The sequence below is a fragment of the Astyanax mexicanus genome, chromosome 2 (genome assembly GCF_023375975.1).
Source record: "Astyanax mexicanus isolate ESR-SI-001 chromosome 2, AstMex3_surface, whole genome shotgun sequence".
In the NCBI taxonomy this organism is placed as follows: domain Eukaryota; kingdom Metazoa; phylum Chordata; class Actinopteri; order Characiformes; family Acestrorhamphidae; genus Astyanax; species Astyanax mexicanus.
In genome coordinates, this window is record NC_064409.1 from 24,860,292 (window position 1) to 24,887,153 (window position 26,862).

The following is a 26,862-nucleotide window of genomic DNA, read 5'->3' on the forward strand; positions in this document are numbered from 1 at the left end:
TAATAAAATGTAAAAGAGGGGGGGGGGGGTGTACAGTGTGTGTTTATCGAAAATGTGTTTTGATATATGTTTTTCACAAAAAATGAGCCAATGCCAATGAGTTTGAGTTAGAAAAAATATTTTTTTAGTATCATTTGATGAAAAATAAAAAACGGGTCCCACAGACCCGAACACCACACAAGGGTTAATCAATCCTTAAATCCAACCCTACATCTTACCTTAACCTTATCCCTTAATCAACCCTAAAATCTAACCCTACACCTAACCTTAACCCTTAATCAACCCTAAAATCTAACCCTACACCTAACCCTAACCTTAACCCTTAATCAACCCTAAAATCTAACCCTACACTTAACCCTAACCTTAACCCTTAATCAACCCTAAAATCTAACCCTACACTTAACCCTAACCTTAACCCTTAATCAACCCTAAAATCTAACCCTACACTTAAAGATAACTCTAACCCTAATCTAAACTTTAAATCTAATCCTAACCCCAATGCTATGTTAAGATTGGAGTTTGGGTTAGAGTTGGATGTAGGGTTACATTCAATAGAGAATCTTTTATTTTCACCTTTCAGTTTAATTGCATTTAATAGCCATGCAGTTGAACGTTAGTTGAACGTCAGTTGAGCATCATCAAATGGACCATCCAAGTAAAGATTTACTAGTTTATCTCTTTTTAGAGAACAGATTCTATTGTCAGATATTTTATTTCTGCAGGGACTAGACAAGCCCAGACAAGATGTGTGTATGTGCATTTGCACATCTGTGTCTGCAATGTGTTCAGAAATATTTGGACATATATTGAAACAAATGAAGGAAGTGTAGATTCGTTCAGTATCACAGCAGCTGCTGGGTTCAGCCTGTGTTCAGTCTGTATCCTCTGGGGGTAAGTGTTGGTACAGTGGGTACAGTTTCTGCTGAGCTGGTAAATCAGGAGTACTTGGCGCTGAAGAAGAACTATGGTGGCTTAGGGACAGAGTGCTGTGATAAAGTACTGTACCCTCTCGCGTTACTAATTTTTACCCCAACCATTCTTTATCCTGAGGACCCTAGTTCTACTGAATCAGTGAATCTCTGGAGCTTTACAGCCTACGTTAAAATTCATGTTAGTTAGAGATGGCCCTGATTCCATCCAACATTAGTTATGAGACCGATATTGATGTAATTAACTTATCAGATATCAGACAGACCAGGTCGATCTTCTTGCTCATCCAGAATCCAGTCCACAGTTTGCTCTGGACCATAAACCCACCATAACATACACTTCAGACTCATCACCAATTCAGATTCCAGTTCCACAGTTCCTACAGCATAACTACTGTAGCCGTTCCTTTGACTAAAAAGTTGTTTGTTTGGAGATATTTTAGTGTAGAAACGCAGAAAAGAAAGACAGTTACTTGTAATGCGAGTAAAGCCAGTGTGCTGAGAGCTGGAAGTGCACTGTATTTTATAGTTTATATATTTTAATCAGTTTAATCAGCACCTACAGAGGTTTCTGTGAGAGAGCAGCAGCAGTTATCTAACTAACAAACCTTCATTAGCTTCGGCTAGCTAGTGAAAATAGCTGTTGGTTTGTTTGGAGATATATTAGTTGTCAGACCTGACACTGTCAGTGTGCCTGCTCACAAACAAACTCCATTTCCCAGTATCCTCAGCCCATGAACTACAATGACTAGGCTAAACATGTGACTGCAGCGTTCAGCTTCTCCCTCCTTCTGATTGCTCATTTCCCACACCTGTTTGTGTTTGTATAAATATCCCTTTGTTCCCTTGGTTCTCTGCCGAGTATTATCTAGTTTTCTAGCTCTGTTACAATGCGTTTTCCTTGTTTTCTTGCCTTATTGTTACCGACCCTTTTCTGCTTTTTGTTTACTCTCTTGTTTAACCCTTTTGTCCTGCTGTTGCTCTTCACTTATTCCTGTACTCCTGACTGTTTTACCGTGTACCGACCCTGCTTCTGGCTCACTACGTTCTGGTATGTTGTTATTTATTGCTGCCTGTTGTTCACTAGTTGTACATTGTTGTCCCTGGTTCTTTAAATATAATAAAAAAAACTATGTTTTATAATCAGCACTTGTCTCACCTTGTCCTGGCCCTGGGGACATTAGTCTAGAAAAGCCAAGACACAGTGTGATGAGAATGTTAATTACAGCTAGGTGTGAACAGAAGATTGTCAAACTAAAAGTATATCCAGTCAGAATCTGCATTTCATCAGGGGGCAAAACAACAGGCAGGCCAATTTAGTGGCATAACCAAACTGAATCTTCATTTTAGCTAAAGATGGGACAATAGGCAGTCCAGTTCGGCAGGAGAAACACCAGAATCACCATTAAACCAGTTAAAGTGATGACGCAGATATACACACACAGCTTGTCAAGTCCCTGTAATAGAGAAGCACTACCAATAGAACACAACTAAAGCAGATAATAAACACTAATCTATTGGCATCATGCCAGACGTGGGCTAGAGGTGTATAAAGCCCCCAGTATTGAGCTGTGGAACAGTGAAACTCTGTAACAACTCTGTACATGGAAGTAACACTCATCCAGAGAACACAGTTATCAAATAGTGTACAGTGTATCAGATATTTCTGTTAACACCGCCTATATTAATAAAAATATGTAGACATTTTGCTCAGAATTCTGGCATTTTATTCCACAACAAGTGAAGCCCTGGTGGGTCGGACTGGATCTGCGCCGGGTCAGTCAGCAGAACTCTGACTGGCAGCGCCCACACAGAGCGGCCTGGTTATTACAGACTCTCAGACTGGTCAGCACCATGTCAGCCACTGAGGGCAGGCATGAATCCCGTATTGTGTATTGTTTAAGTATGGTGTGTGTGTGTGTATAATAGGAGGATTGTGCCAGACTCTTTGTATGAGGGAGGGTAATACAGCCCTGTCTCACAGTCCGTACCAGAGAGAGAGAGCCCTCCATAAGAGAACTGAAGGCCCCTCAACCTTATGTCCACACACACACACACACACACACACATCACTCCTGCTCAAGGGCAGATACTGTAAGACAGAGTGCCTTTGTTTCTGTGTTTGAGAGTGTGTGGACATAGCAACCTCTCTTTTTCTCTCTCTCTTCTCTCTCACATTCTCTCTTTCTCTCTGTCTCTCTCTCTGTAACTCTCTGTTCTCTTTCTACCTCTTACACCCTTTCACTTATTCCCTCTCTCTGTCTTCCTCACTCCCTTTTACTTATTCCCTCTCTCTGTCTTCCTCACTCCCTTTTACTTATTCCCTCTCTCTGTCTTTCTCTCTGTACCTCTCTCTGTCTCTCTCTTTCTTTCTTTCTCTCACCCTATCTCTCTCTCTACCTCTCTCTCTTTGTACTTAACTCTTAACTCTGTCTCTTGCTATCTCTGAAATGTGTTTAGATATGTGCTTACTATTGGACTTCAGGCGGTTGCTGTGGTGTTACTATGTGGTTGCATTTAAGGTGTTTGCTATGGCATTGTTATGTGGTTACAATTGTATTTCTTCTGTATCATAGGTAGTTGCTAAGGTTTTGCTATGGTATTGGTAGGTGCCTGCTACGGTTTTATTATTATTTATTATTTTATTGACATTGCAGGTAGTTGTTACAGTTTTGCTCTGGGACTCATAGGGGGTTGCTACGGTTTTGCTTTGGCATTAGTAGGTGGTTGTTTTGTTTTCACTCATTCTTCTTATTGTGTTGCAGTATGTGATGTATATGTGGTATATAGGATCCTTCTGCGGTATCTTCTGTGGTACAGGTAGCTTCTATGGTTGTACAGTGGCATTGGTGGGTGGTTGCTTTATTGCAAAAATCCACAATCCCAAATTGTCTGGACTGAAATGTGGGCATTATTACTACATTAATAAATAAGCCGAGTGTTGCCACACCCCTAGCTGAAATAAAGATTCTGGTTGGTTCTGTAACTCCAGTTACCCGCGCAGATGCTAGCAGGTGCACCTACAGAGGAGCCCACTGGTAATTCCCCTGCTAGTCCCAATTGCCAGTCTGTCCCTTCTGTGTGTACGTGTATATGTGTGTGTGTGTGTGTGTGTGTGTGTGTGTGTGTATGTGTGTGTAGGCATATTCCCACATATGAGAAACAGATCTGGGTTAGTGAAACCAGGCCGAGGCAGAGATCCAGCGTAGTGAAGAAACAGAGAAAAACAGAACATCTACAGACAGATTCAAACTGAGAGAACAGGACAAAAATGTGTTAAAAATAAATATTTTAGACTAAAGGTGATAAAACCTCACCACCTATAACACGTCAGTATGAGAAATACATTTACCTGAAATTCAAAAATAATTTGAAATGTTGGGTGGTTGCTGTTGTGTCACATGTAATTGCTGTGGTGATGCTAGGAGTGTATGATGCTGTTTTAGTGATGATGGTTTTGCTATGGCCTTGGTAGGTGGTTGCCATGGCGTTCTTAATGGATGCCATATGATGTTGCTTACTGGTTGCTGTAGTTAGTCAGGTGGTCGTTGTGGTGACTCAGAGGGTTCCTCGGGTCTTGCCATGTGGTTGATGTGGTAACCAAAGCAGTAGTTAATGGATGAGTGTTGCAAAATATTAGGGTATTTGCGATGGTGTTGCACAGGCTAGGATTTTTGTAAATTTTCTGCCTGACATTAAACCACTAAATCTTGAGAATTTATATTTAAGCATTACATAAAAAGCTTTTCTGTTTGATAAGGAACTTTACTAAAAAGCATAATTGTAATTGTAATAGAAAATAAAATACAATATATTTAAGTAAATCTGCTAATGTTAAAATATAATGAATAAAATCGTAAAACTAGCTATTTTCTGAACTTCATTTTAAAATTACTATTTTCCAGAATACAAATCAAACAGTTCATGTCCTCCAAACCTTTAGTTTCATTGTGTTTGTCTAGTTTTTACATCTATTTTCAAGCATGCAGAATTTGGGTTGATTCCTGTTACTGATCTGAAATTATGAAGTGGAGTAGAGAGTAAACAGGCAGTCCTGTAGGAGATTTCAAAGCCCTCAAATTTTCAGAATGTAGTTTTCAGAAGTTATTTTACCTCAGAAAATTAGGGTTTTGTATCACTTACATCTGTAGCCTGTATACAGGACAAGTTATTTTAATGGGTTAAGGGTGCTAGGGAGATGCCAAGAAAAGTGGTACTTCTGTGATACCCGATGTGATTGGATGTTACTAGGGCTTGAATACTCATTATGCAACTAAATAAATTACCTTTACATCAGGTTTAAATTTTGTATGAACAGGGTAAAGTGTCTGCTCATAACAATATTTAATATTTAATCATAGCACAAAAAGTGGTAAAATGAGAAATAAATAAGTTACTTCTGCTCTAGTTTTAGTGAGAAACACTTAATATTAAATCACAGCAGGATTATATCTGATGCTGTGTGATTTATAGTGGGTTTAAATCGCAGTATGATCTGTGCAGCAGTGGGACAGGAGCCAGCAGTGCCGTGACGTGATCAGGCTGTTGTTCTGATTGTGCTTATTAATTGTAATTAACTGAGATTGAAGGTTTCAGTACAGAGTTATCACACCCCACGACACAACCTGCGATTTATCTAATCCCTCACATCGCTCTAAACAACAGCTGCTCAGCTGGCATCACTCCACTGCTCTACTGACGCTGTTACTCAGAGTGACAGCTGAAAGTGTTTATTACACTATATGGACAAAAATTATTGGGACAGCTTCTCATTCATTCTTTCTTATTGAAATCAGGAACTAGCTGTCTGTGTGGATTTGCACATCTTAAAGTAACTGAAAGTAGCATCTATTACAAGGCAAGTCCACAATCACTTTAACAAGTAGTGGAAAGTGATGAGGTGCTCAACCTAACCGTAAGATCTGATAGTGGGTGCAGGTGAATTATGGGAGTTGGAGTGAGGTCTGATAGTGGGTGCAGGTGAATTATGGGAGTTGGAGTGAGGTCTGATAGTGCACAGGAAATTTGGCAGTGTTAAATCAACAGAATTAGTGTTGAATTAACACTGATAGTGTAAAGTTTAACACTAATAAGTGTTAATTTAACACTAACAGTATTGATTTAACACTGCCAAATTTCCTGTGTGGGTGCAGGTGAATTATGGGAGTTGTAGTGAGGTCTGATAGTGGGAACAGGTGAATTATGGGAGTTGTAGTGAGGTCTGATAGTGGGAACAGGTGAATTATGGGAGTCGTAGTGAGGTCTGATAGTGGGAACAGGTGAATTATGGGAGTTGGAATGAGGTCTGATAGTGGGTGCAGGTGAATTATGGGAGTTGGAGTGAGGGCTGATAGTGGGTGCAGGTGAATTATGAGAGTTGGAGTGAGGGCTGATAGTGGGTGCAGGTGATTTATGGGAGTTGGAGTGAGGTCTGATAGTGGGAGCAGGTGAATTATGGGAGTTGTAGTGAGGTCTGATAGTGAGTGCAGGTGAATTATGGTAGTTGGAGTGAGGTCTGATAGTGGGTGCAGGTGAATTATGGGAGTTGGCGTGAGGTCTGATAGTGGGTGCAGGTGAATTATGGGAGTTGTAGTGAGGTCTGATAGTGAGTGCAGGTGAATTATGGGAGTTGGAGTGAGGTCTGATAGTGGGAGCAGGTGATTTATGGGAGTTGGAGTGAGGTCTGATAGTGGGAGCAGGTGAATTATGGGAGTTGGAGTGAGGTCTGATAGTGGGAGCAGGTGAATTATGGGAGTTGAAGTGAGGTCTGATAGTGGGTGCAGGTGAATTATGGGAGTTGGAGTGAGGTCTGATAGTGGGTGCAGGTGAATTATGGGAGTTGGAGTGTGGTCTGATAGTGGGTGCAGGTGAATTATGGGAGTTGGATTGAGGTCTGATAGTGGGTGCAGGTGAATTATGGTAGTTGGAGTGAGGTCTGATAGTGGGTGCAGGTGAATTATGGGAGTTGGAGTGAGGTCTGATAGTGGGTGCAGGTGAATTATGGGAGTTGGAGTGTGGTCTGATAGTGGGTGCAGGTGAATTATGGGAGTTGGGGGGAGGTCTGATAGTAGGTGCAGGTGAATTATGGGAGTTGGAGTGAGGTCTGATAGTGGGTGCAGGTGAATTATGGGAGTTGGAGTGAGGTCTGATAGTGGGAGCAGGTGAATTATGGGAGTTGGAGTGAGGGCTGATAGTGGGTGCAGGTGAATTATGGGAGTTGGAGTGAGGGCTGATAGTGGGTGCAGGTGAATTATGGGAGTTGGAGTGAGGTCTGATAGTAGTGGGTGCAGGTGAATTATGGGAGTTGGAGTGAGGTCTGGTAGTGGGTGCAGGTGAATTATGAGAGTTGGAGTGAGGGCTGATAGTGGGTGCAGGTGAATTATGGGAGTTGGAGTGAGGTCTGATAGTGGGTGCAGGTGAATTATGGGAGTTGGAGTGAGGTCTGATAGTGGGTGCAGGTGAATTATGGGAGTTGGAGTGTGGTCTGATAGTGGGTGCAGGTGAATTATGGGAGTTGGATTGAGGTCTGATAGTGGGTGCAGGTGAATTATGGGAGTTGGAGTGAGGTCTGATAGTGGGTGCAGGTGAATTATGGGAGTTGGAGTGAGGTCTGATAGTGGGTGCAGGTGAATTATGGGAGTTGGAGTGTGGTCTGATAGTGGGTGCAGGTGAATTATGGGAGTTGGGGGGAGGTCTGATAGTAGGTGCAGGTGAATTATGGGAGTTGGAGTGAGGTCTGATAGTGGGTGCAGGTGAATTATGGGAGTTGGAGTGAGGTCTGATAGTGGGAGCAGGTGAATTATGGGAGTTGGAGTGAGGGCTGATAGTGGGTGCAGGTGAATTATGGGAGTTGGAGTGAGGGCTGATAGTGGGTGCAGGTGAATTATGGGAGTTGGAGTGAGGTCTGATAGTAGTGGGTGCAGGTGAATTATGGGAGTTGGAGTGAGGTCTGGTAGTGGGTGCAGGTGAATTATGAGAGTTGGAGTGAGGGCTGATAGTGGGTGCAGGTGAATTATGGGAGTTGGAGTGAGGTCTGATAGTGGGTGCAGGTGAATTATGGGAGTTGGAGTGAGGTCTGATAGTGGGTGCAGGTGAATTATGGGAGTTGGAGTGTGGTCTGATAGTGGGTGCAGGTGAATTATGGGAGTTGGGGGGAGGTCTGATAATAGGTGCAGGTGAATTATGGGAGTTGGAGTGAGGTCTGATAGTGGGTGCAGGTGAATTATGGGAGTTGGAGTGAGGTCTGATAGTGGGAGCAGGTGAATTATGGGAGTTGGAGTGAGGGCTGATAGTGGGTGCAGGTGAATTATGGGAGTTGGAGTGAGGGCTGATAGTGGGTGCAGGTGAATTATGGGAGTTGGAGTGAGGTCTGATAGTAGTGGGTGCAGGTGAATTATGGGAGTTGGAGTGAGGTCTGGTAGTGGGTGCAGGTGAATTATGAGAGTTGGAGTGAGGGCTGATAGTGGGTGCAGGTGAATTATGGGAGTTGGAGTGAGGTCTGATAGTGGGTGCAAGTGAATTATGGGAGTTGGAGTGAGGTCTGATAGTGGGTGCAGGTGAATTATGGGAGTTGGAGTGAGGTCTGATAGTGGGAGCAGGTGAATTATGGGAGTTGGAGTGAGTGCTGATAGTGGGTGCAGGTGAATTATGGGAGTTGGAGTGAGGGCTGATAGTGGGTGCAGGTGAATTATGGGAGTTGGAGTGAGGTCTGATAGTAGTGGGTGCAGGTGAATTATGGGAGTTGAAGTGAGGTCTGATAGTGGGTGCAGGTGAATCATGGGAGTTGGAGTGAGGTCTGATAGTGGGTGCAGGTGAATTATGGGAGTTGGAGTGTGGTCTGATAGTGGGTGCAGGTGAATTATGGGAGTTGAAGTGAGGTCTGATAGTGGGTGCAGGTGAATCATGGGAGTTGGAGTGAGGTCTGATAGTAGTGGGTGCAGGTGAATTATGGGAGTTGGAGTGTGGTCTGATAGTGGGTGCAGGTGAATTATGGGAGTTGAAGTGAGGTCTGATAGTGGGTGCAGGTGAATCATGGGAGTTGGAGTGAGGTCTGATAGTGGGTGCAGGTGAATTATGGGAGTTGGAGTGAGGTCTGATAGTAGTGGGTGCAGGTGAATTATGGGAGTTGAAGTGAGGTCTGATAGTGGGTGCAGGTGAGTCATGGGAGTTGGAGTGAGGTCTGATAGTAGTGGGTGCAGGTGAATTATGGGAGTTGGAGTGTGGTCTGATAGTGGGTGCAGGTGAATTATGGGAGTTGGAGTGAGGTCTGATAGTGGGAGCAGGTGATTTATGGGAGTTGGAGTGAGGTCTGATAGTGGGAGCAGGTGAATTATGGGAGTTGGAGTGAGGTCTGATAGTGGGAGCAGGTGAATTATGGGAGTTGAAGTGAGGTCTGATAGTGGGTGCAGGTGAATCATGGGAGTTGGAGTGTGGTCTGATAGTGGGTGCAGGTGAATTATGGGAGTTGGAGTGAGGTCTGATAGTAGGTGCAGGTGTATTATGGGAGTTGGAGTGAGGTCTGATAGGGGGTGCAGGTGAATTATGGGAGTTGGAGTGAGGTCTGATAGTGCACAGGAAATTTGGCAGTGTTAAATCAACAGAATTAGTGTTAAATTAACACTGATAGTGTAAAGTTTAACACTAATAAGTGTTAATTTAACACTAACAGTATTGATTTAACACTAACAGTATTGATTTAACACTAACAGTGTTGATTTAACATTGCCAAATTTCCCGTGTGGGTGCAGGTGAATTATGGGAGTTGTAGTGAGGTCTGATAGTGGGAACAGGTGAATTAGGGGAGTTGTAGTGAGGTCTGATAGTGGGAACAGGTGAATTATGGGAGTTGGAGTGAGGTCTGATAGTAGGTGCAGGTGAATTATGGGAGTTGGAGTGAGGTCTGATAGTGGGTGCAGGTGAATTATGGGAGTTGGAGTGTGGTCTGATAGTGGGTGCAGGTGAATTATGGGAGTTGGAGTGAGGTCTGATAGTGGGTGCAGGTGAATTATGGGAGTTGGGGTGAGGTCTGATAGTAGGTGCAGGTGAATTATGGGAGTTGGAGTGAGGTCTGATAGTGAGTGCAGGTGAATTATGGGAGTTGGAGTGAGGTCTGATAGTGGGAGCAGATGAATTATGGGAGTTGGAGTGAGGTCTGATAGTGGGAGCAGGTGAATTATGGGAGTTGTAGTGAGGTCTGATAGTGGGAACAGGTTAATTATGGGAGTTGGAGTGAGGTCTGATAGTGGGTGCAGGTGAATCATGGGAGTTGGAGTGAGGTCTTATAGTAGGAGCACACATTCCACAAGTCAGTGCAACGTTCTTTAGCTTCCATGGGGCATGCCAAACGCTTTGGGACATGATACTAGTTCCTATAACTTTTGGCATTTTAGTGGAATTCTGTGTAGACCTCTAAGGAGAAATAAAACCTAAGATAAATGTAGAATATGGGTGTATTGCTGTAAAAGCCTGAGCGATGTTGTTTATTGGTGTTTGAACAGCAGGACATAAATCCAGCCTGAGCCTTTAGACACTTCTCTTACAAAAACATTTCCAACCAAAATAGCCTGACCTTTATTTATATTCATGTATTTCCTGGACACAATTACACACACTCTCTCTCACGTACACACTCTCCCACATAAACACACACACTTGTGCACCTAAACCCTCATTTATCCAGCCTGTTCATGTTTTGACTGAATGTTTAGTTCGTACAGCCACGTCTAAACCGTGCTTGAGGATAAGTCTCTTATGGGAAGCAATTGACTGGACAGTATATTTTTCCAGACCTTATTGTCACGTCCTTGCCTTGTTTCCCTGTTGTTTTCCTTTAACTGTTTTTACCTGTGATCATTTGTAGCTCTGCCCCCTCATTATCAGTCTCCAGGTGTTACCTGTTCCCTTTCCCGCCTTGGGTGTGTATTTAATTTCCTGTGTCTTCAGTGTTAGTTTTTCGGTTCTTTTACGTGTTTGCGTCTGTTTTAGCTGCGTGTCTGTTTCTGTTTGTTCTAGTTTTCTTGTTTATGGTTTATTGTTTCCTTGTTTCTTGTATTTAATAAATCCTACTTGCATGTGCGTCCGCTCTGCACATCCTTCCTTGCTGCACCGTGACACTTATTGTGATAAACTGTAGTATTTTTCAATTTTGTATCACTGATATAACATTATTTTAATAGCTTAATAAGACAAACAATTAATATTTAAGACTAGCAAGTTGAATGGAGTAATCAAACATGTTTACATGTGCAAAAATAAAATTAACATAAAAAAACAGAAACAGTCAACATTAGGAGTGTGATATTGAAGTATCAAACTATCAAAATATTAATATTAACAAACAACATAGTATTGATGTTTAATTATTAGATGTGGGAGTTATAGTGAGGTTTGATAGTGGGAGCAGGTGAATTATGGGAGTTGTAGTGAGGTCTGATAGATGGTATGTTTAATTTTTGTGGGTATTTAACATTCCTCCATGCACAGTGTCAAATGTGTAGAACATAGAGGAACTAAAATTACCACTCACAGTGGACAGTGCAGTGAGGGTAATGATGGTGACTGTTTACATCTGGCCATAATTGTCTATGTGAACAGCGACTAGCAACAAGCAGTAGAAGTCACATAATAGTTATTGGAGACTGGCAGACGTGATTCATTTAGTGTTTAAACCCCACTCACTAGATAGCAGTGTAGCACTTGTTAAATCCTTCTGTTCTGAGTGGTTAAAAAGTAATCCTTTTAGATATTATAAATTCTATAGTGTTTTATACATATCATATTTCCAAGTTCTTGTCAATACACAGCTTACAGTTGACACCATGTCTAAGGGCAGAACTAGAGAGGGTATAAAGCAACAGTATTGAGCTGTGGAGCAGTGGAACTGTGTTCTCTGTAATGATGGAGCTCCATCCAATACTTCTGGATGGGATGAGTATGGGAGTTGGGGATGAGGTGGGGTGATGTTTACTCAGCATCCTGATCTCACTGACAAGTTTTTTTTGTTTTTGAATGCAATCAAATCCTCACAGCAATCTGAGTAGAGACAGTTACTCAAAAAAAAACTGGATGAACTATTTTTAAAACCCTGAATTTCAGATGAAACTATGAATTAATGAGTTGCTGTCCCAATACTTGTTGTCTATTTAATGTATGTTGTTGAATAAAGCTATTACAGGTTAATAGATACAGCACCAGTCAGTTATTACCAGTTATTACCTCTTATTCTGGGTGAAGATGGGTATGTGTGTTGTTTTGGCTGATGGCCAGTCTGAGCGGATGCTCCAGATCTGCTGTGTTTGATTGGAGCTGGATCACAGATCAAAGCAGGGAAAGTGCTGCCGTCGCCAGCCGGCTCACCGACTTCAGCTAATGAGATCCACGCTGCCAGTCCTTCAAACAGCCCAGCGGTGGCAGATGAGCAGTCTGGAGGACACTGCGGTCAAACAGATATTTTCTTTTTAATTGAACTGTTGATAAGAGATTTTAATACCCTCATTTTAAAATGATCATTTGAGGGACCCTCGATATAACCCACTTCTGATGTACTGTAATGATTACCATTGCTGTCCTTAGACTTATAATATGTCCAACATTTTCCAACATTCCTCCATATTCACAAACATTTTCCAGTGAACTCTTAACCCTCTCAGTAGATAAGCAATATTTTCCACTATAGGCCATCAATCTCTTCCTTAAACACCTTCATTTAGCACCATCTTTTTTGTAAACAAACACCATTATTGTAAAAAAATAATAATATCATTAATGATCAATGTCCTTACCAATCACTGCCTTTCTCCTACAAACACCATCTTTCTCAATCGAACACCATTTATCTTTAACAAACATAAAATGATTTCTCACAATTTCATCCTTCTACATAAACACAGCCATAAAATAATTATTTCTCTAGCAGTCACCACCATTTTCCTTCAAACAAACACCATTATTGTCCAACAAACACCGTCTTCCTTCAACAAACACTGTTTTTCCAATAAAACTAATAAATGTTAATTCTCTTCATCAAATATCAACTCTCAAGATCAATTCTCCACCAGTCAGTCTTTCTACAACAAACAGCGTAATTTTCAACAAAACACCATCGTTCACCATCAAACACATACTTATTACATCATTTGATCATTATAAAAAAATGAAGCTTCTTCAGCAAACACCATCATTCTTTATTAAACACAATAATTCCACACCTTTCATTTACATTAATCTCCATCATATTCTCCTGATTCAACACCATCATTTATTATCTCCATTTTATCAGGGTTTGGATTTGATGATTTGTCTGTGTATCCTAAATTTAAGACTAGTTTACTTTGTCTCTCTTTTGTTTCTCAGGTCTACCAGTACATGCATGAGACAATAACAGTGAATGGCTGTCCGGAGTACCAGGCTCGTGCCACAGCGAAAGTAAGACAATCCTCATAGTGTACTGGTCTGTTTTCCTGTCTGTGTGTGTTTGTTGTGTTCTGCTCCTCCACTGTTTTAACTGTAGCTGTGTTCGATATTCAGGTGAAAATAAACTGAATTATACTTTTAAATGAGCTTTTATTCCCCACCTGAATCCAGCAGGAGCGTGAGCTGATTTTACAAACAGTTCCAGCAGTAATTAGCCTGCCTAGCACTGACTCGAAACACTCCTCCACTCCTCCACTTCACCTGCTGAGGGGAAAAGAGGGAGCTGGAGGTTGAGATAAAAGAGAGAAAGAGAGAGACAGACAGACAGAGAGAGAGAGACATAGGGAAGGATGCTGGTTGGTGATGACAGTGAAGGACAGGTGGGATGAGTGGAGGTGACGCTCCTGATATAAGAGTCGATTTCCCACATCTCGCTCTGCTGCTGCTCAAATACACTCCCTGCCGAAAGATCGCTGACTCCTTTCACTCTTTAAAATCTGAATTCTTTAATTTTAATACTGTACAAAACAATCCCCAACAATGACAGTGTTCTCAAATAGATAACTATATTTTAATTGAACTGTTCCTAAAATTAGAGAACCTAATTCTGATAGAAATGATCACCATTACCATTATCAGTGTTGTGCTACAATTTTTTTTCTTGACAAACACCATAATTCTCCACCAAACACTAACATTCTCCACCAAACACCAACATTCTCCAGCAAACACCATCATTCTGTACTAAACAACAACATTCTCCAGCAAACACCATCATTCTCCAGCAAACACCATATTTCTCCAGCAAACACCATATTTCTCCACCAATACCAACATTCTCCAGCAAACAATATAATTCTCCACCAAACGCCATAATTCTCCACCAAACACCAACATTCTCAACCAAACACCAACATTATCCAGCAAACACCAACATTCTCCAGCAAACAATATAATTCTCCACCAAACACCAAAATTCTCCACCAAACACCATTATTCTCCAGCAAACACCCTCATTCTCCAGCAAACACCATAATTCTCCACAAAACACCAACATTCTCCAGCAAACACCATCCTTCTCCAGCAAACACCATATTTCTCCACCAAACACCATTATTCTTCAGCAAACACCAACATTCTCCAGCAAACAATATAATTCTCCACCAAACACCAAAATTCTCCACCAAACACCATCCTTCTCCAGCAAACACCATATTTCTCCACCAAACACCATTATTCTTCAGCAAACACCATATTTCTCCACCAAACACCATCATTCTCCAGCAAACGCCAACATTCTCCACTAAACACCAACATTCTCCAGCAAACACCATATTTCTTCACCAACACCAATATTTTCCACCAAGAACCAAGCACCACCTTTCTCCACTAAACACCATCATTTTCCTCTTAAAAACATAATTCTCCACCAAATACCATAGTTATCCACCAAATACCATCAGTTAATTATACTTGGCCCATTCATTATCTATGGGATGAGTTGAGAGCCTGATCTCACTGACACTCTTATTTTTGTGAGGCTGAATGCAATCAAATCCTCCTAAAAGCAATGTTCCAACATCTAGGGTAATGTTTTGCTAGAACAATAGTTTGTTACTGCAGAACAGAAGTGCTAGGTTTCTTAGTGTCTACAGATTTCACCCGTTCAGACGTATTACAGGTGTGTTTGAGGGCTTTAGATGGCCCGTGACTTTTGGCGTACTATGTAAAGAAGCCAGTACTCAGATAGAGGACGTGAGCAGACTGAAAGAGGACCGACACAAAGCAGCAGCGGCCTGAACAGAGCGTACAGGGCTGTGTCCTCTAGTACCGCCGGCGCTGTTGAAAGGCGGGGTCTGCCGGGTTTTGGACTGATTGTGCTTTTGAACTCAATTATACTGCAGCTCTGTGTAATAGCCCATTAACAATAGAACGACTGGGGAAAACAGGAGGTGTTAACAGGCGAAGGGCATTCTCTACACGGTGGCCAGGACTATACAGGACAGAGGTATTTTGTGTTCATACATTGTATCAACAAATATATTGGGACCCCTGCTCAAAAGTTTTGGGACACAATGTATATTAACAGTTTCTTCACAAATCAAGAGCAAAAATAGTAAATCCTGCTTTTGTTGAATAACTGTCTCTACTGTCCTGGGAAGGTTTTCTAGTAAAGTTTAGAGAATATTGCTGTGAGGATGCAATTGCATTCAGCGACAATAACATTATAATGCAATCGTAAAAATAATATATACATTTTATCTAGATTAATGTTTGATAGTCTGGAGAGCCAGGTACCACATGCAGATCGTATCTAGTAGCCAGTATTCTAATACTTTATGGGTATAGGCCTGTAACTGCTTTGTCGCACATCAAAACAGTAGCATTAGCATGCTGGCTACCGACCTCATTCAACATCACTACTGTGGTGTTAGCATGTACTGGGCTCGTTTGGTGCCAATAATTAGTTTATGTTTGTTTTCATGCATCTTGGCATGTTCTCCTCCACCAGTCTTACACACTGCTTTTGGATAATGTTATGCCACTCCTGGTGCAAAAGTTCAAGCAATTCAGTTTGTTTTTGTGGCTTTTTGATTACAATCCAGAGGTTTTCAGTTTGGTAAAATCATAGACTGTATATAGCTGGACAGAGCATCGTCTCTTAAAAGTGAAGCCACCACAGGTCGGGCGCCCCCTGCTGTTCGGCTGCAGAAAGCTGTGTAACCCCACCCATCCCCATAGGTTTCAATGGCAAAACAGACAACTTTCAATCACGTTTTCTTCTAATATACTGTAATTCTACCTCTATTATTTAAATGCAGCAGCTAGTATAACCTCTGCTTATATTGTCAAATTTTTATATCCCCACAGAATTCGGTTTTTAAAACTTTATTTGGCTCTATTCAAAAAAGGTGTGGTTATGGTAAAAGGGCTGCTTATGGGCGGGACCAATAACAGACTGTCAGCTGCGCTCCGCCCCGCTCTGCAGTCTGTGACCGCGAGGCAGCCCTCAGGGGCGGGGTTATTTAAATGAGTAGGCGGTCTCTCCACAGCCTTTCTCCCTCCTCTGGTCTCTACTGCGCAGACTCTGGTCTCTGAATCGCCATAATGGCGGAAGATTTTGGCTTCATTTTCATTGAATGAATGGGAACGGCGACACGGCGTCCATCTTTATATACAGTCTATGGGTAAAATTAAAGAAACTCATAATTTTTAAATGGTCTCTTATTTTTTTTCCAGAGCTGTATATAGTGTACATACGCTGTACACAGGCACTGTATAGTGGATTATAATGTGCATATAAGCGTCTAGTACAGAAATATCCAGTGACTCTGTGTAGTGAAGACAGTGTGTAGGGTGTATTTGGAGGTAGCTGAGGATGCGCTGTCTCATGTATTCAGGATAAGGCAGTAATTCGTTTAGGCGAGGCGCTGTTTGAATTTTGATGAGGCAGTGTCCTTGTCGCCCCGTCCAGAGAAAGGGCAATAATTACAGCTCCTTTCACACCATCGTCCAGCCAAATCTGCATTTAGACCCAAAGCTAAATCTTCGCACTTCATTTAATTCATTCTACATACATAACAATATATAAGTTAATGAATGTTCAGCTTTGTTAGATCATGCTCTTTTCATATTTACATATCAAAGAGCTGAACAAAAGGCATCAGTTACCACTATTACCAGCAGAAAATGGTTATTATTATTATAAAATGAGCCTATTTTGTAATGCTGATTTAGGTGGGTTTGAGCACAATAATTTACAGTGTTTATGTATCAGCAGTGTGTCTAATTCAAAGCAATCTGCAGTCACTAAGCTTTGTTGCTGTTGTGTGTTTACTTGGCTAATACAAAAAATCTATACTGTTTTAATGGTGAGCTCAATAATTTAAAGCAATTATATGAACAATTTATGGACTGATGTTTATGGATGGGTATTGAAACATATGAGAATCTATGAATGAGTCTGAATTGAGATTAATGTGGATTTAAAGATTTGGATGGGAAGGATCTTGAATTGGGATGTGTTGGGATATATGGGAAACACATAAGTATATATTGTGTTGGGGATTGATTGGGATTTATGGGCATGAGGGGGCACTGAGGGTGGTGACAGAATGGATGGATATGGGTATGGATTTACAGGAATGCATGGGTATGAAGAGGAATTGATTGGGATGGATGGAATTGAATGGGAAATGTGGACTTATAGGCATTGATGGAAATGGACAGGAATTGCTGATACTGATTGGGATATATGCAGGGGAATTAAATGGGAATGACATTGGAGGGTATATATGTGGATAGGTTTTGTATTGATGACGATTGATTGGGATACATAGGAATTGGTGTGAATAAAGGTTGGTAAGGATAGATCTGGTTATGTAGAGATTGGTGTGAATGATAGGACTCAATTAGAACTGATTACAATGTAATCATTAGTCAGCTTTATGAGGTAGAGTCACCTGGAATAGCTCTCAGTTAACAGCTGTGCTGAACTTTTAAAGAGTTAATTACTTGAATTTCTTGTCTCTTAATGTGTTTGAGAGCATCAGTTGTAAAGTTGTGAAGAGGCAGAGTTATTATACAGTGAATAGCTCTACATGAGTAATGTTCTAATCCATATATTGAGAGAACTACTCAACTAAGTGAAGAAAAAAAACTTTGAGAAATGTTAGAAGGTCAGTCTGTCTAAAAAGTTGGTGGGATTAACGGGTATAAATAGTTATGGATGGAAACTAATGGGCATTGATGTGGATTATGGGTATTAATAAGAATAAACTGGTGTAGATTCTGGATTTTTGTTGATGTATATGAAAGGATGGGTGTTGATGGGAATGTTTAGACAGGTATTGGTGTATAGGGATTGATTGGTCAATCAAATTCTGGATTGGATAATGTAACTTATCTGTATGATTTTATATAATTAACTGTGTGTTTCTTGCTGTGAGATTTCTTGTGTAATGTTGTAGCATGAGACCCTACTTTAAAAAGATAATTGTAAGACAAAAACATCCAGTAAGAAAAGCTCACTTCAAAGCGTTGTTGTTCTTAAAGAAGAAACATCAGTTTCTGCATTAGTATTAGTTCAGTGCTGTAACATAAACAGCACTGGCGGCAGTGTGGGGTAATTAACATGGAGAAGACGCAGCCAGCGCACCTCAGAGACCGCTTTCAGTCGATAGCACAGAACCGGACTGGAGCGTCGCTTTAAAAGGATTTCATAGTCCTGTGGGAACCCAGCTTGAGACTGCTATTGAACTGCACTGCTCTCTGATAGAGCTCATCATCCGCACGTATCACTGCATTTAAACTGTATCACAATTCATTACTGAGCTCAGACTGGTCTCTGACATCAGTGCTGTGAATGTGAGACTTCTCGATTCTGTGTTCATGTGCATCCAACAATAAAAGAAGTGATAGAAACCCAGGACATATTTGAGATACCATCAAGAATTTTCCACTTATATCAGCCCCCTAACATGTCCATACCTTTCCACACCCATCAATCCAATCCCCTACATTTTAATACATTTTTATCATTCCCTATACTCATATATAACCACAATTCATACATACTCAACCACTCCCTATTAATCCCAGTCATCCCCTTTCCATGTGTATTTAGATCTACTAATCCCCACTTATCCTCAATCTATTCCCATATTCGTCCATGCTATACCCATCATTACATCATCACTTCCATACCTAAACCCAATTACGACCTCTCCCTGTGCATCCCAATCAATACCCATCCATTCCCAGACTTTACCCATATTCATCCATGTCAGTCAATAATCTCATACATCCACATCCATACCCATACCCATCTATCCCAATCAATACCCATCCATTCCCAATCTATACCCATATTCAACATTAGTCAATACCATCATCATATTATCCATGCGCCTCAATTATTATACATCCACATCCATACCCATCCATCCCAATCAATGCCACTTTATCCCCAATTTATACTTATATTATTGCATAGAAAGTAATCTCCATCAATACCCACCTTTTAACACCAACAAATTCATATTAACCCCATTCAGTTCCCATCCATCCCTATACATTCCAATCAATACCCATCATTACTGTTAAATTCACACCCATTCACACCTTTCCCTATGCAGCCCTATCAATCCCCATTAATACCCATCAATGCCAAACAATATTCAACCATTCATGTCCACCAATCAATTTCTATCCATGTCTGTCTATTACCACAAATCCCCACCCATCCCTATACATGCCAATCAGTACTCCTCCATTCACAAACTATACCTATATTCATGCATACAAATCAAACTCCATCAATGCCCATTCATACTCATCTTCACCTACAAATCCACATCAACCCCAATCCCCAAACCCTACCCACCCCTATACATACCAATCATAGCTCTTAAATCCACATCAATCTCATACCTATTTATTACTACCAATCTCCACCATCCCAATCAATCCCTATTAATACTTATCCACACCCATCAATATTCATACATTTTTATCTCCAACCAATCCCAGTCCATCTTCACCCTTCCCTATATGTCTTTTTACCAATCCCAGTCCATCTTCACCCTTCCCTATATGTCTTTTTACTCATACTCATAAATCTGCATTAATTTAAATTCCAATAAATATCTATCCATCCCCACCAATACCAGTTCATACCCATTCATCCCCATACATCCACATCTATATTCACAGCAATTATTCTGCATTCTATCCAAAAAAACTGATCATTCCCACCAATCCCCATATACATCCTGATCAGTAGCTATCCACCCCTATATATATATATCCCGATCAGTAGCCATCCACACCTATATATATATATCCCGATCAGTACCCATCCACACCTATATATCCCAGACAGCACATCAATTTCCATAAATATGTATCCCGATCAGTACCCATCCACACCTATCCATCCCAGTAATACCCAATCCACCCTTTGCATTCTTACCAATCCCCTTCCATTCCTTTTTCCATCAATTTCTACCCATCCTTTTCCAGCCGTATGGTTCATTAATACTTTGTACTGAAGGTTTTTAGGGCATTGCTGAAGCTGTGAGAGGATCACTGGCATTAGGAACATTGTTACTATATGCTTCCTGTTGTCGCCTTCCACGCAAGTGAGTCGACAAAGCTGTGAAGATAGTGGTGAAGATCTGCTGGGAGTGTGTGGATCTGCCTCACACATACACCACTCACTCCGTCAGCTTTACTGCGCGCTGTGATGCAGCTGCACTGAGACGTTCTGAATCTGAGAGATCAGAGCAACTCAGGTCTTTGGCTGGCGGGGATCTGCAGAATCTAACGGCTGTGAGAACCCTCAGCATGAACTCATTCATCACCAACTGTACCTGACAGAGAGTACCTGTGGCTGGAGCCAGAGCAGATGAAGTTCAGCTTTGGTCTCCTCACTATTTTTCACTGTTTCTGCTGCTTGAGGCTTTGGATGGAATAATGAGCTCCAGTAGCTGCAGATTTCAATTTTAGCCAAGTTTAGGCCAAGAACAGGCCTCATACAGGGACTGTTACAGACTGAGGAGAACGTCTTCATTGACTTTCATGAGCGAATACACTACACAGAATTTTATACTAGTGTCCTATGACTTTTGCCATGTCAGTGAGGTAAAGGATTTCATACTAAGCTGTGGGATTTGTGGGTGGAGTCTTCTTCATTGAATGTTAATGTGATATCTTGATATCTGGATTGACTTGCTTGTCTGTTCATATAGACAGTTTTAGCCAGACACCACCAGTCACCATCATTACTACTCGACTGTTAACAAAATACAGCAACTACCTGAAACTTCAGTCCATTTGTGCAAGACAGACAAGCACATTTGGACGATCCACAGATAAACCCAGAACTTTAGCTAGAGTTACCTATAGTGAAAGTACTGACCTCAACCCAGACTGCTAAATTAACCCCTAAGTATCATCTAAGTACAGTTAGCTTAGATTGAAATGAAAAAGACCTTGTTCTGATTGGTCTGAAATATAAAACATATACATAAAAACACTAACACACTGCATGTCACAGCAGGTTTAAAACATTAATCTTCTTTTAAAGCTGATTTCTGTAAGTTTTGAGGGCCCTCTCTGGTGAGAATGGGTAATTGCACCGAGCATGTGGAAGAATCATTTTAAACTGGGCGGGTGTGATGCGGTCTCCTTTCAGAGCGGATGAATCCTATTCCATGTTTTCATACAGAGAGAAAGAGAGGGCGCTCAGTCAGTAAATGCTAAGGGTAATGTCTTCAGAGGATGTAAGAGAGTTATTATATACAGTTGTCAGTTTTGTCAGTGTAAATAAATAAGCTACTGAGGTCTGAGGTCCTCCTTCTGAAGTCTCCATAGCTCCACCAGCCGCTCGCGTTCAGTAAAACTGATCCGGATCCTCTTTTAGAGGCTGTACATGTGTGACGTTAGTACGTAAAGACGCGTAATGTGGCCAGAGGAAGTCCCATGAAAAGCGACCCGACACCCCATTTTTTTAATGAATATATTAGGCTTAGCAGGGATGGTCGTTCCAGCACACTGGTACCATCAAACACAATATTTTGTCCCTTCTCCACTCAGAAATGCTTCTACATTCAGTTTAGAAATAAAAATAATATAGACTGCCACTTTAATGGTCATCGATGTGTGCTGACTCTCTCGAAGCAATTATGGGGTTAAACTGGAGCAGAGTATCTTTGGTTACTCTCATTGGTAAACACTGTTAATTCTGATAGACTCCATTTCCAAAATGTAGTTAAATAAATAATGTTTTTAAGCTCTGCTAGTTTCCTGTGTTGTTCTCAGCGAGTTCTTAACCTTCATTCCGTTCCTTTTTCCTCCTCCACCCCCGCTGTTTCCCATCAGGCCACAGTGGCGGCCTTCGCGGCCAGCGAAGGTCACTCCCACCCGCGGGTGGTGGAGCTGCCGAAGACAGACGAAGGGCTGGGCTTTAACGTGATGGGCGGGAAAGAGCAAAACTCACCCATCTACATCTCCCGCATCATCCCCGGGGGCGTGGCCGAGCGACACGGTGGACTGAAGCGAGGAGACCAGCTCCTGTCTGTCAACGGTGTGGTGAGTACCAGTACTGATACTGTACACTTCCATTAAACAGATGAGGGATTTATTAGTAACTTATTATAACACAGCTTATTTATAAATTATATTAACATGTTTATAACTCTATTCTATTTCTCAGTATTTAGGAACGACTATAAATTAAGAATAAGTTAAGTAATTATTAGGTATCTAATGTAAAAGTAGTAGAATACACTATAAATTATTCAGTGTCCACTATGCATTGTTCAGTAACTATTATGATTTGTTAAATATCTGTTACACACTATACAATTATTTTACTAAATAACTAATGTGACTTTTTTAGTATCCACGATGTACTACCAATATATATAATAAAAGTTTCAGTATGTATTATAAAATTATTCAGTATCTGCAATAAATTAGATAGTGCTGTATATACTGTGATTTGTTCAGTAACACCAAATACCTGTAAAGTATCCACTATGAACTATTTGGTTATCATTAAGTATTACTTAGTAAGTAGTATAATGGTTATCATTGGAAATTAGTATAAAAGTACAATAATCAGGAATGCATTGTTCAATAGCCAGTATGTATTAATCAGTGTCTACAGAGTTGTTTCCTATCAATTATTTATTACCCAATACCTATTATAAAATATTCGGTGTTCACTATGATTTTTTCTGTGTTTACTATTAATTATTAATTAACTCATGAATAAAAAATAATTTAGAACCAATATGTACAATTTAGTAACTGTATTGATTACAGTTTATAAATTGTCCTTTAACTCTTCTAAGTTATATACCATATATATCTTCTATAAATTATTCTTAATATGTACTATGACTTATTCTGGTTGGTGGTGAAGTTGTGTGAAGATTTTAATCTGGAATGCACATTATTGGATATATTTGCTTGTATGTACTTGTCAGTGCATTTGCTCTGTTGTTTGGTGTGAACGATTGGTTAGTCTGAAGGGCTTTTGATTGAATCTGTACAGAAGTGGACGAGGGCCTGCGTGGTGATCAGGAGCAATTCTAGGTTGAGCTGAGAGACAGATTGCAGGTGTGCTCAGGCGTTTAATTCGCTGTTTACCTCGATGTGTCACAGTATTGCCCTCTCGCCGTCCGTGATCTGGCCCGCTCTGACAGCGTAATCAATACGGATCAGCCCGGTCCGGCCCTGACGCAGCGCCGGATCATCGTCTACAGAGTAATTTCACATTGATTTCAGTGTGTAAACATTTCTTAGCAACTTTACTGCACTGTTACAGAGATAACACGGAACAAATCATTCCAGCAGATCTGTCTATGTTATTAATATATAAATCTGCAGGTGAATGAGGTGAAGAAGAGATACGGGAATGATCACAGGGTCGTTTGGTATCTGTTAGCGTGTCTGATTGTTACTGTAACTGATATATATATATATACTGATACTGTAAGGGCCCTATTGTACACCCTGCGCAAGGCGCGTGGCAATGCATGTTGCTATCTTACTCCCTGTCAACACCCTGTATACCTTGTATCTGCATCATTAAAATAGCATCAAGGTTAAGGAATGTATCTACACTGATGGGTGAGGTGGTCTGGAAGTGAAATGTGTTCAGGTAAATATCTGGCGTGTTTTTATTCACATTTTTCCAAAACACAACCATGAATAATTAAGAGAATTTGTCCATGCCTTTTGCTCATTTTGAGCTGAGCAAGGCATATTTATGCACCCTCACTATACCAAAGACTCGCCCTACATCAAGCTGTACGAGACACAATTGACTCCCTGTGGTGGTGTATCGCTGATAGAGCTGCTGTGTTTTGATGTTTCGGGTTTATTGATCTTCAACTCTCAGCTTCATCAGAGTGTCTTCATCTTCTTTATTATGATCTGAGTGAAGCTCTTTTGGGTATTAGCTGTTTATACACCTTGAGCCAGATTCACAAAAGTTTTTCTTCTATTTATCTTTAGCTAAACATTAAGTTTATTAGAATGCTTGTAAATTAAATTCATGAAAAGACCTTAAAAGTTTTCACACATTCATTTGGTGTTTTTAGATAAGAAAAAAAGTGGTATTATTACTAGGACTGCCTGATATTGAAAAAAAATCATATTGCAATATTTTTTCTGACAATATATATTGCAATATTAAACAATGCATGACCCGTGATGTCACCAGCCCCGCCCCTGCCCGTGCACACATCAGAGATACAGACCAACAGGAGCTGAGTCCGTTCTTCAGAGTCAGCCGAGCACTCTAAACCCAAGGAAAACCATCTATGTAATGCTGCAGACCTGAGCCCCCCAGTGGGCGTGGCTAAAGGGCGGAGCATGTAACAATCATTTTCGACTGCAGCCAATCAGATACTACACTTTCGTTGTCAATCACTTTTTATTAAGCCAATCATCAGACAGACCAAGCTGTCCATCATTTTTTACTGCAGCCAATCACCTTAACAGATCTGTCTAAAGAAGGCGGAAACTGCGTTGCTACCGGTTAAACGTAGCGCGATTTAAACTTCTGAACAGCGGTGAAGCTGAATGTGTATAAGTATTTAACAAAATACTACATTAACAGTTTAAACACATGTATGTGCTATTGTAGTTAGGCCTGCCTATATGCCGCTCTTAAACAGAAGTAACTGAATGAAAACTTTAGAAAAGCCCTGACTTTAGATATTTTTATATCAAAGATTAAAATACTTGTTTTTCTGGAATGGCACTTTCGTGTTTTTTTTTTCCTTTATTGCAGTAATTGCATTATACACGATTTAATGCAATTATTGCAATAAAGGGAAAAAAAACACGCAATCGCGCTACGTTTAACCAGTAGCACCGAAGTTTCCGCCTTCTTTTGACATATCTGTTAAGGTGATTGGCTGCAGTAAAAAATGATGGACAGCTTGATCTGTCTGTTGATTGGCTTAATAAAAAGTGATTGACAACGAAAGTGTAGCATCTGATTGGCTGCAGTCGAAAATGATTGACACATGCTCCGCCCTTTAGCCACGCCCACTGGGGCTCTGGTCTGCAGCATTACCCTTCTCAGAAAAACTGCAGAGACATTCCTGCTCACTCAGAAAATTACAACGCTGTGTATCTACTTCTTGTGTCAAAAATCAAAACATTGCAACATGACGTGCTTAATTTAATTGCCCTAGGTGACATTGCACGTACTGCAATGTGACTAGTGCACATGCGCACATCACAGTCATGATGCTTAAATGATATATCACACAGCCCTAATTATTGTCTTAAAGGACAGGTTAGTCATGTTTCCTATAGTATATATAGTCTTACAAGTTTGCCAATAGTACAGGTAGTATTATATTTACAGTTTGGTTCCTTTAGCCATAGTTCATATAGTCCAATATATACAGGTTCATTGCTTTGTCCATGCTACCTATATTAACAGGTTAGTCTACTAGGTTCGCTGCCACAGTGTGTGAATTTAAACTCAAGCAGAAGACTGTAAATCCAGCCTGCCTGTTTAAAATGCGCGAGAGCACATTCTCAGGCTGGAGCTGTAAAAGCTGTCTAGTCACTGTGAGAGAACCAGGTTCTGACTGTCACTCTCCACCAGACCTCCAGACCTTCAGACTCTGCTTTATTTTGCCATCAGAAATCGTCAGCCACTGTGTCACACACTTCAGAATATAATCCTGTTCACACTCGCTGATCAAACGCTGCCGCCGGCCCTGGCACACAGCACCGATTCCCTCACTCACAGTGTTCGTAATGAGAAAACGTCTCATTATATTTGAGGAGGAAGTTGTCATTAAGCCAAACATCCACTGGATTCTGAGTTAAGTAGTAATTAATGACCTTTTGTTGCTGAATTTAATTGGACGTTCATCTTGTTCCAGTTTAACTACAGAACTAATACAGCTTCAACCACCTTCACCCAATGAACCTACAGACCCACAGGGTTAATGTGCAAATGAGGTTATAGTTACTTAAAACGTTTTTTTGGATGTTCTTAGAACGATTTTGTAATTTGAATGTTAGTTTTATTGTGTCTGTTAATTGTTTAACATTCTTTCTGTCTGCTGCAGAGTGTGGAGGGGGAGCACCATGAGAAGGCAGTAGAGCTTCTGAAAGCAGCAAAGGACAGCGTGAAGCTGGTGGTCCGCTACACGCCGAAGGTTCTGGAGGAGATGGAGGCTCGCTTTGAAAAGCTCCGCACAGCCCGCCGGCGCCAACAGCAGCAGCTACTGATGCAGCAGCAACAGCAGCAGAACCTCAACGCTCAGCAGAACCACATGTCGTAGGTGAGGCTTTTCACTGCTTTAAAGCAATAGTTCAGCCAAATGGCACGTTTACAAAGCCAAGCCCACCGATCTTACCTCAAACACTGATCTTACCCTCAAACACTGACCTTACCTCAAACACCAGCCTAACCTCAAACACCAGCCTTACCTCATACATCAACCTTACGTCAATCACTGACCTTACCTCAAACACC

At 41.0% G+C, this 26,862-nt stretch overlaps 1 protein-coding gene and 1 long non-coding RNA gene across 21 annotated transcripts in view; both read left to right on the forward strand.

Annotated features, from left to right (window-relative positions):
• Positions 1-26,862, forward strand: part of lin7a (lin-7 homolog A (C. elegans)) — a 70,818-nt gene that overhangs the window by 36,147 nt on the left and 7,809 nt on the right. The window contains exons 3-5 of the mRNA XM_049473910.1: positions 13,281-13,352; positions 22,224-22,433; positions 26,453-26,668. Of these exons, the coding sequence (XP_049329867.1) occupies positions 13,281-13,352; positions 22,224-22,433; positions 26,453-26,668 (498 nt within the window). The remainder of the gene's footprint in view (positions 1-13,280; positions 13,353-22,223; positions 22,434-26,452; positions 26,669-26,862) is intronic.
• On the forward strand, positions 1,587-11,109 carry LOC125797130 (uncharacterized). 20 transcript variants are annotated; one of them, XR_007435973.1, is made up of 5 exons: positions 1,587-6,820; positions 6,863-7,936; positions 8,189-8,977; positions 9,107-9,802; positions 9,845-11,109. It is a non-coding gene; the product is annotated as an uncharacterized LOC125797130 (long non-coding RNA). The 20 variants fall into 20 exon arrangements; XR_007435991.1 differs by having other exon boundaries at positions 3,247-6,820; positions 9,107-9,361; positions 9,911-11,107; XR_007436021.1 differs by having other exon boundaries at positions 3,248-6,820; positions 6,863-7,174; positions 7,220-7,936; positions 9,107-11,109.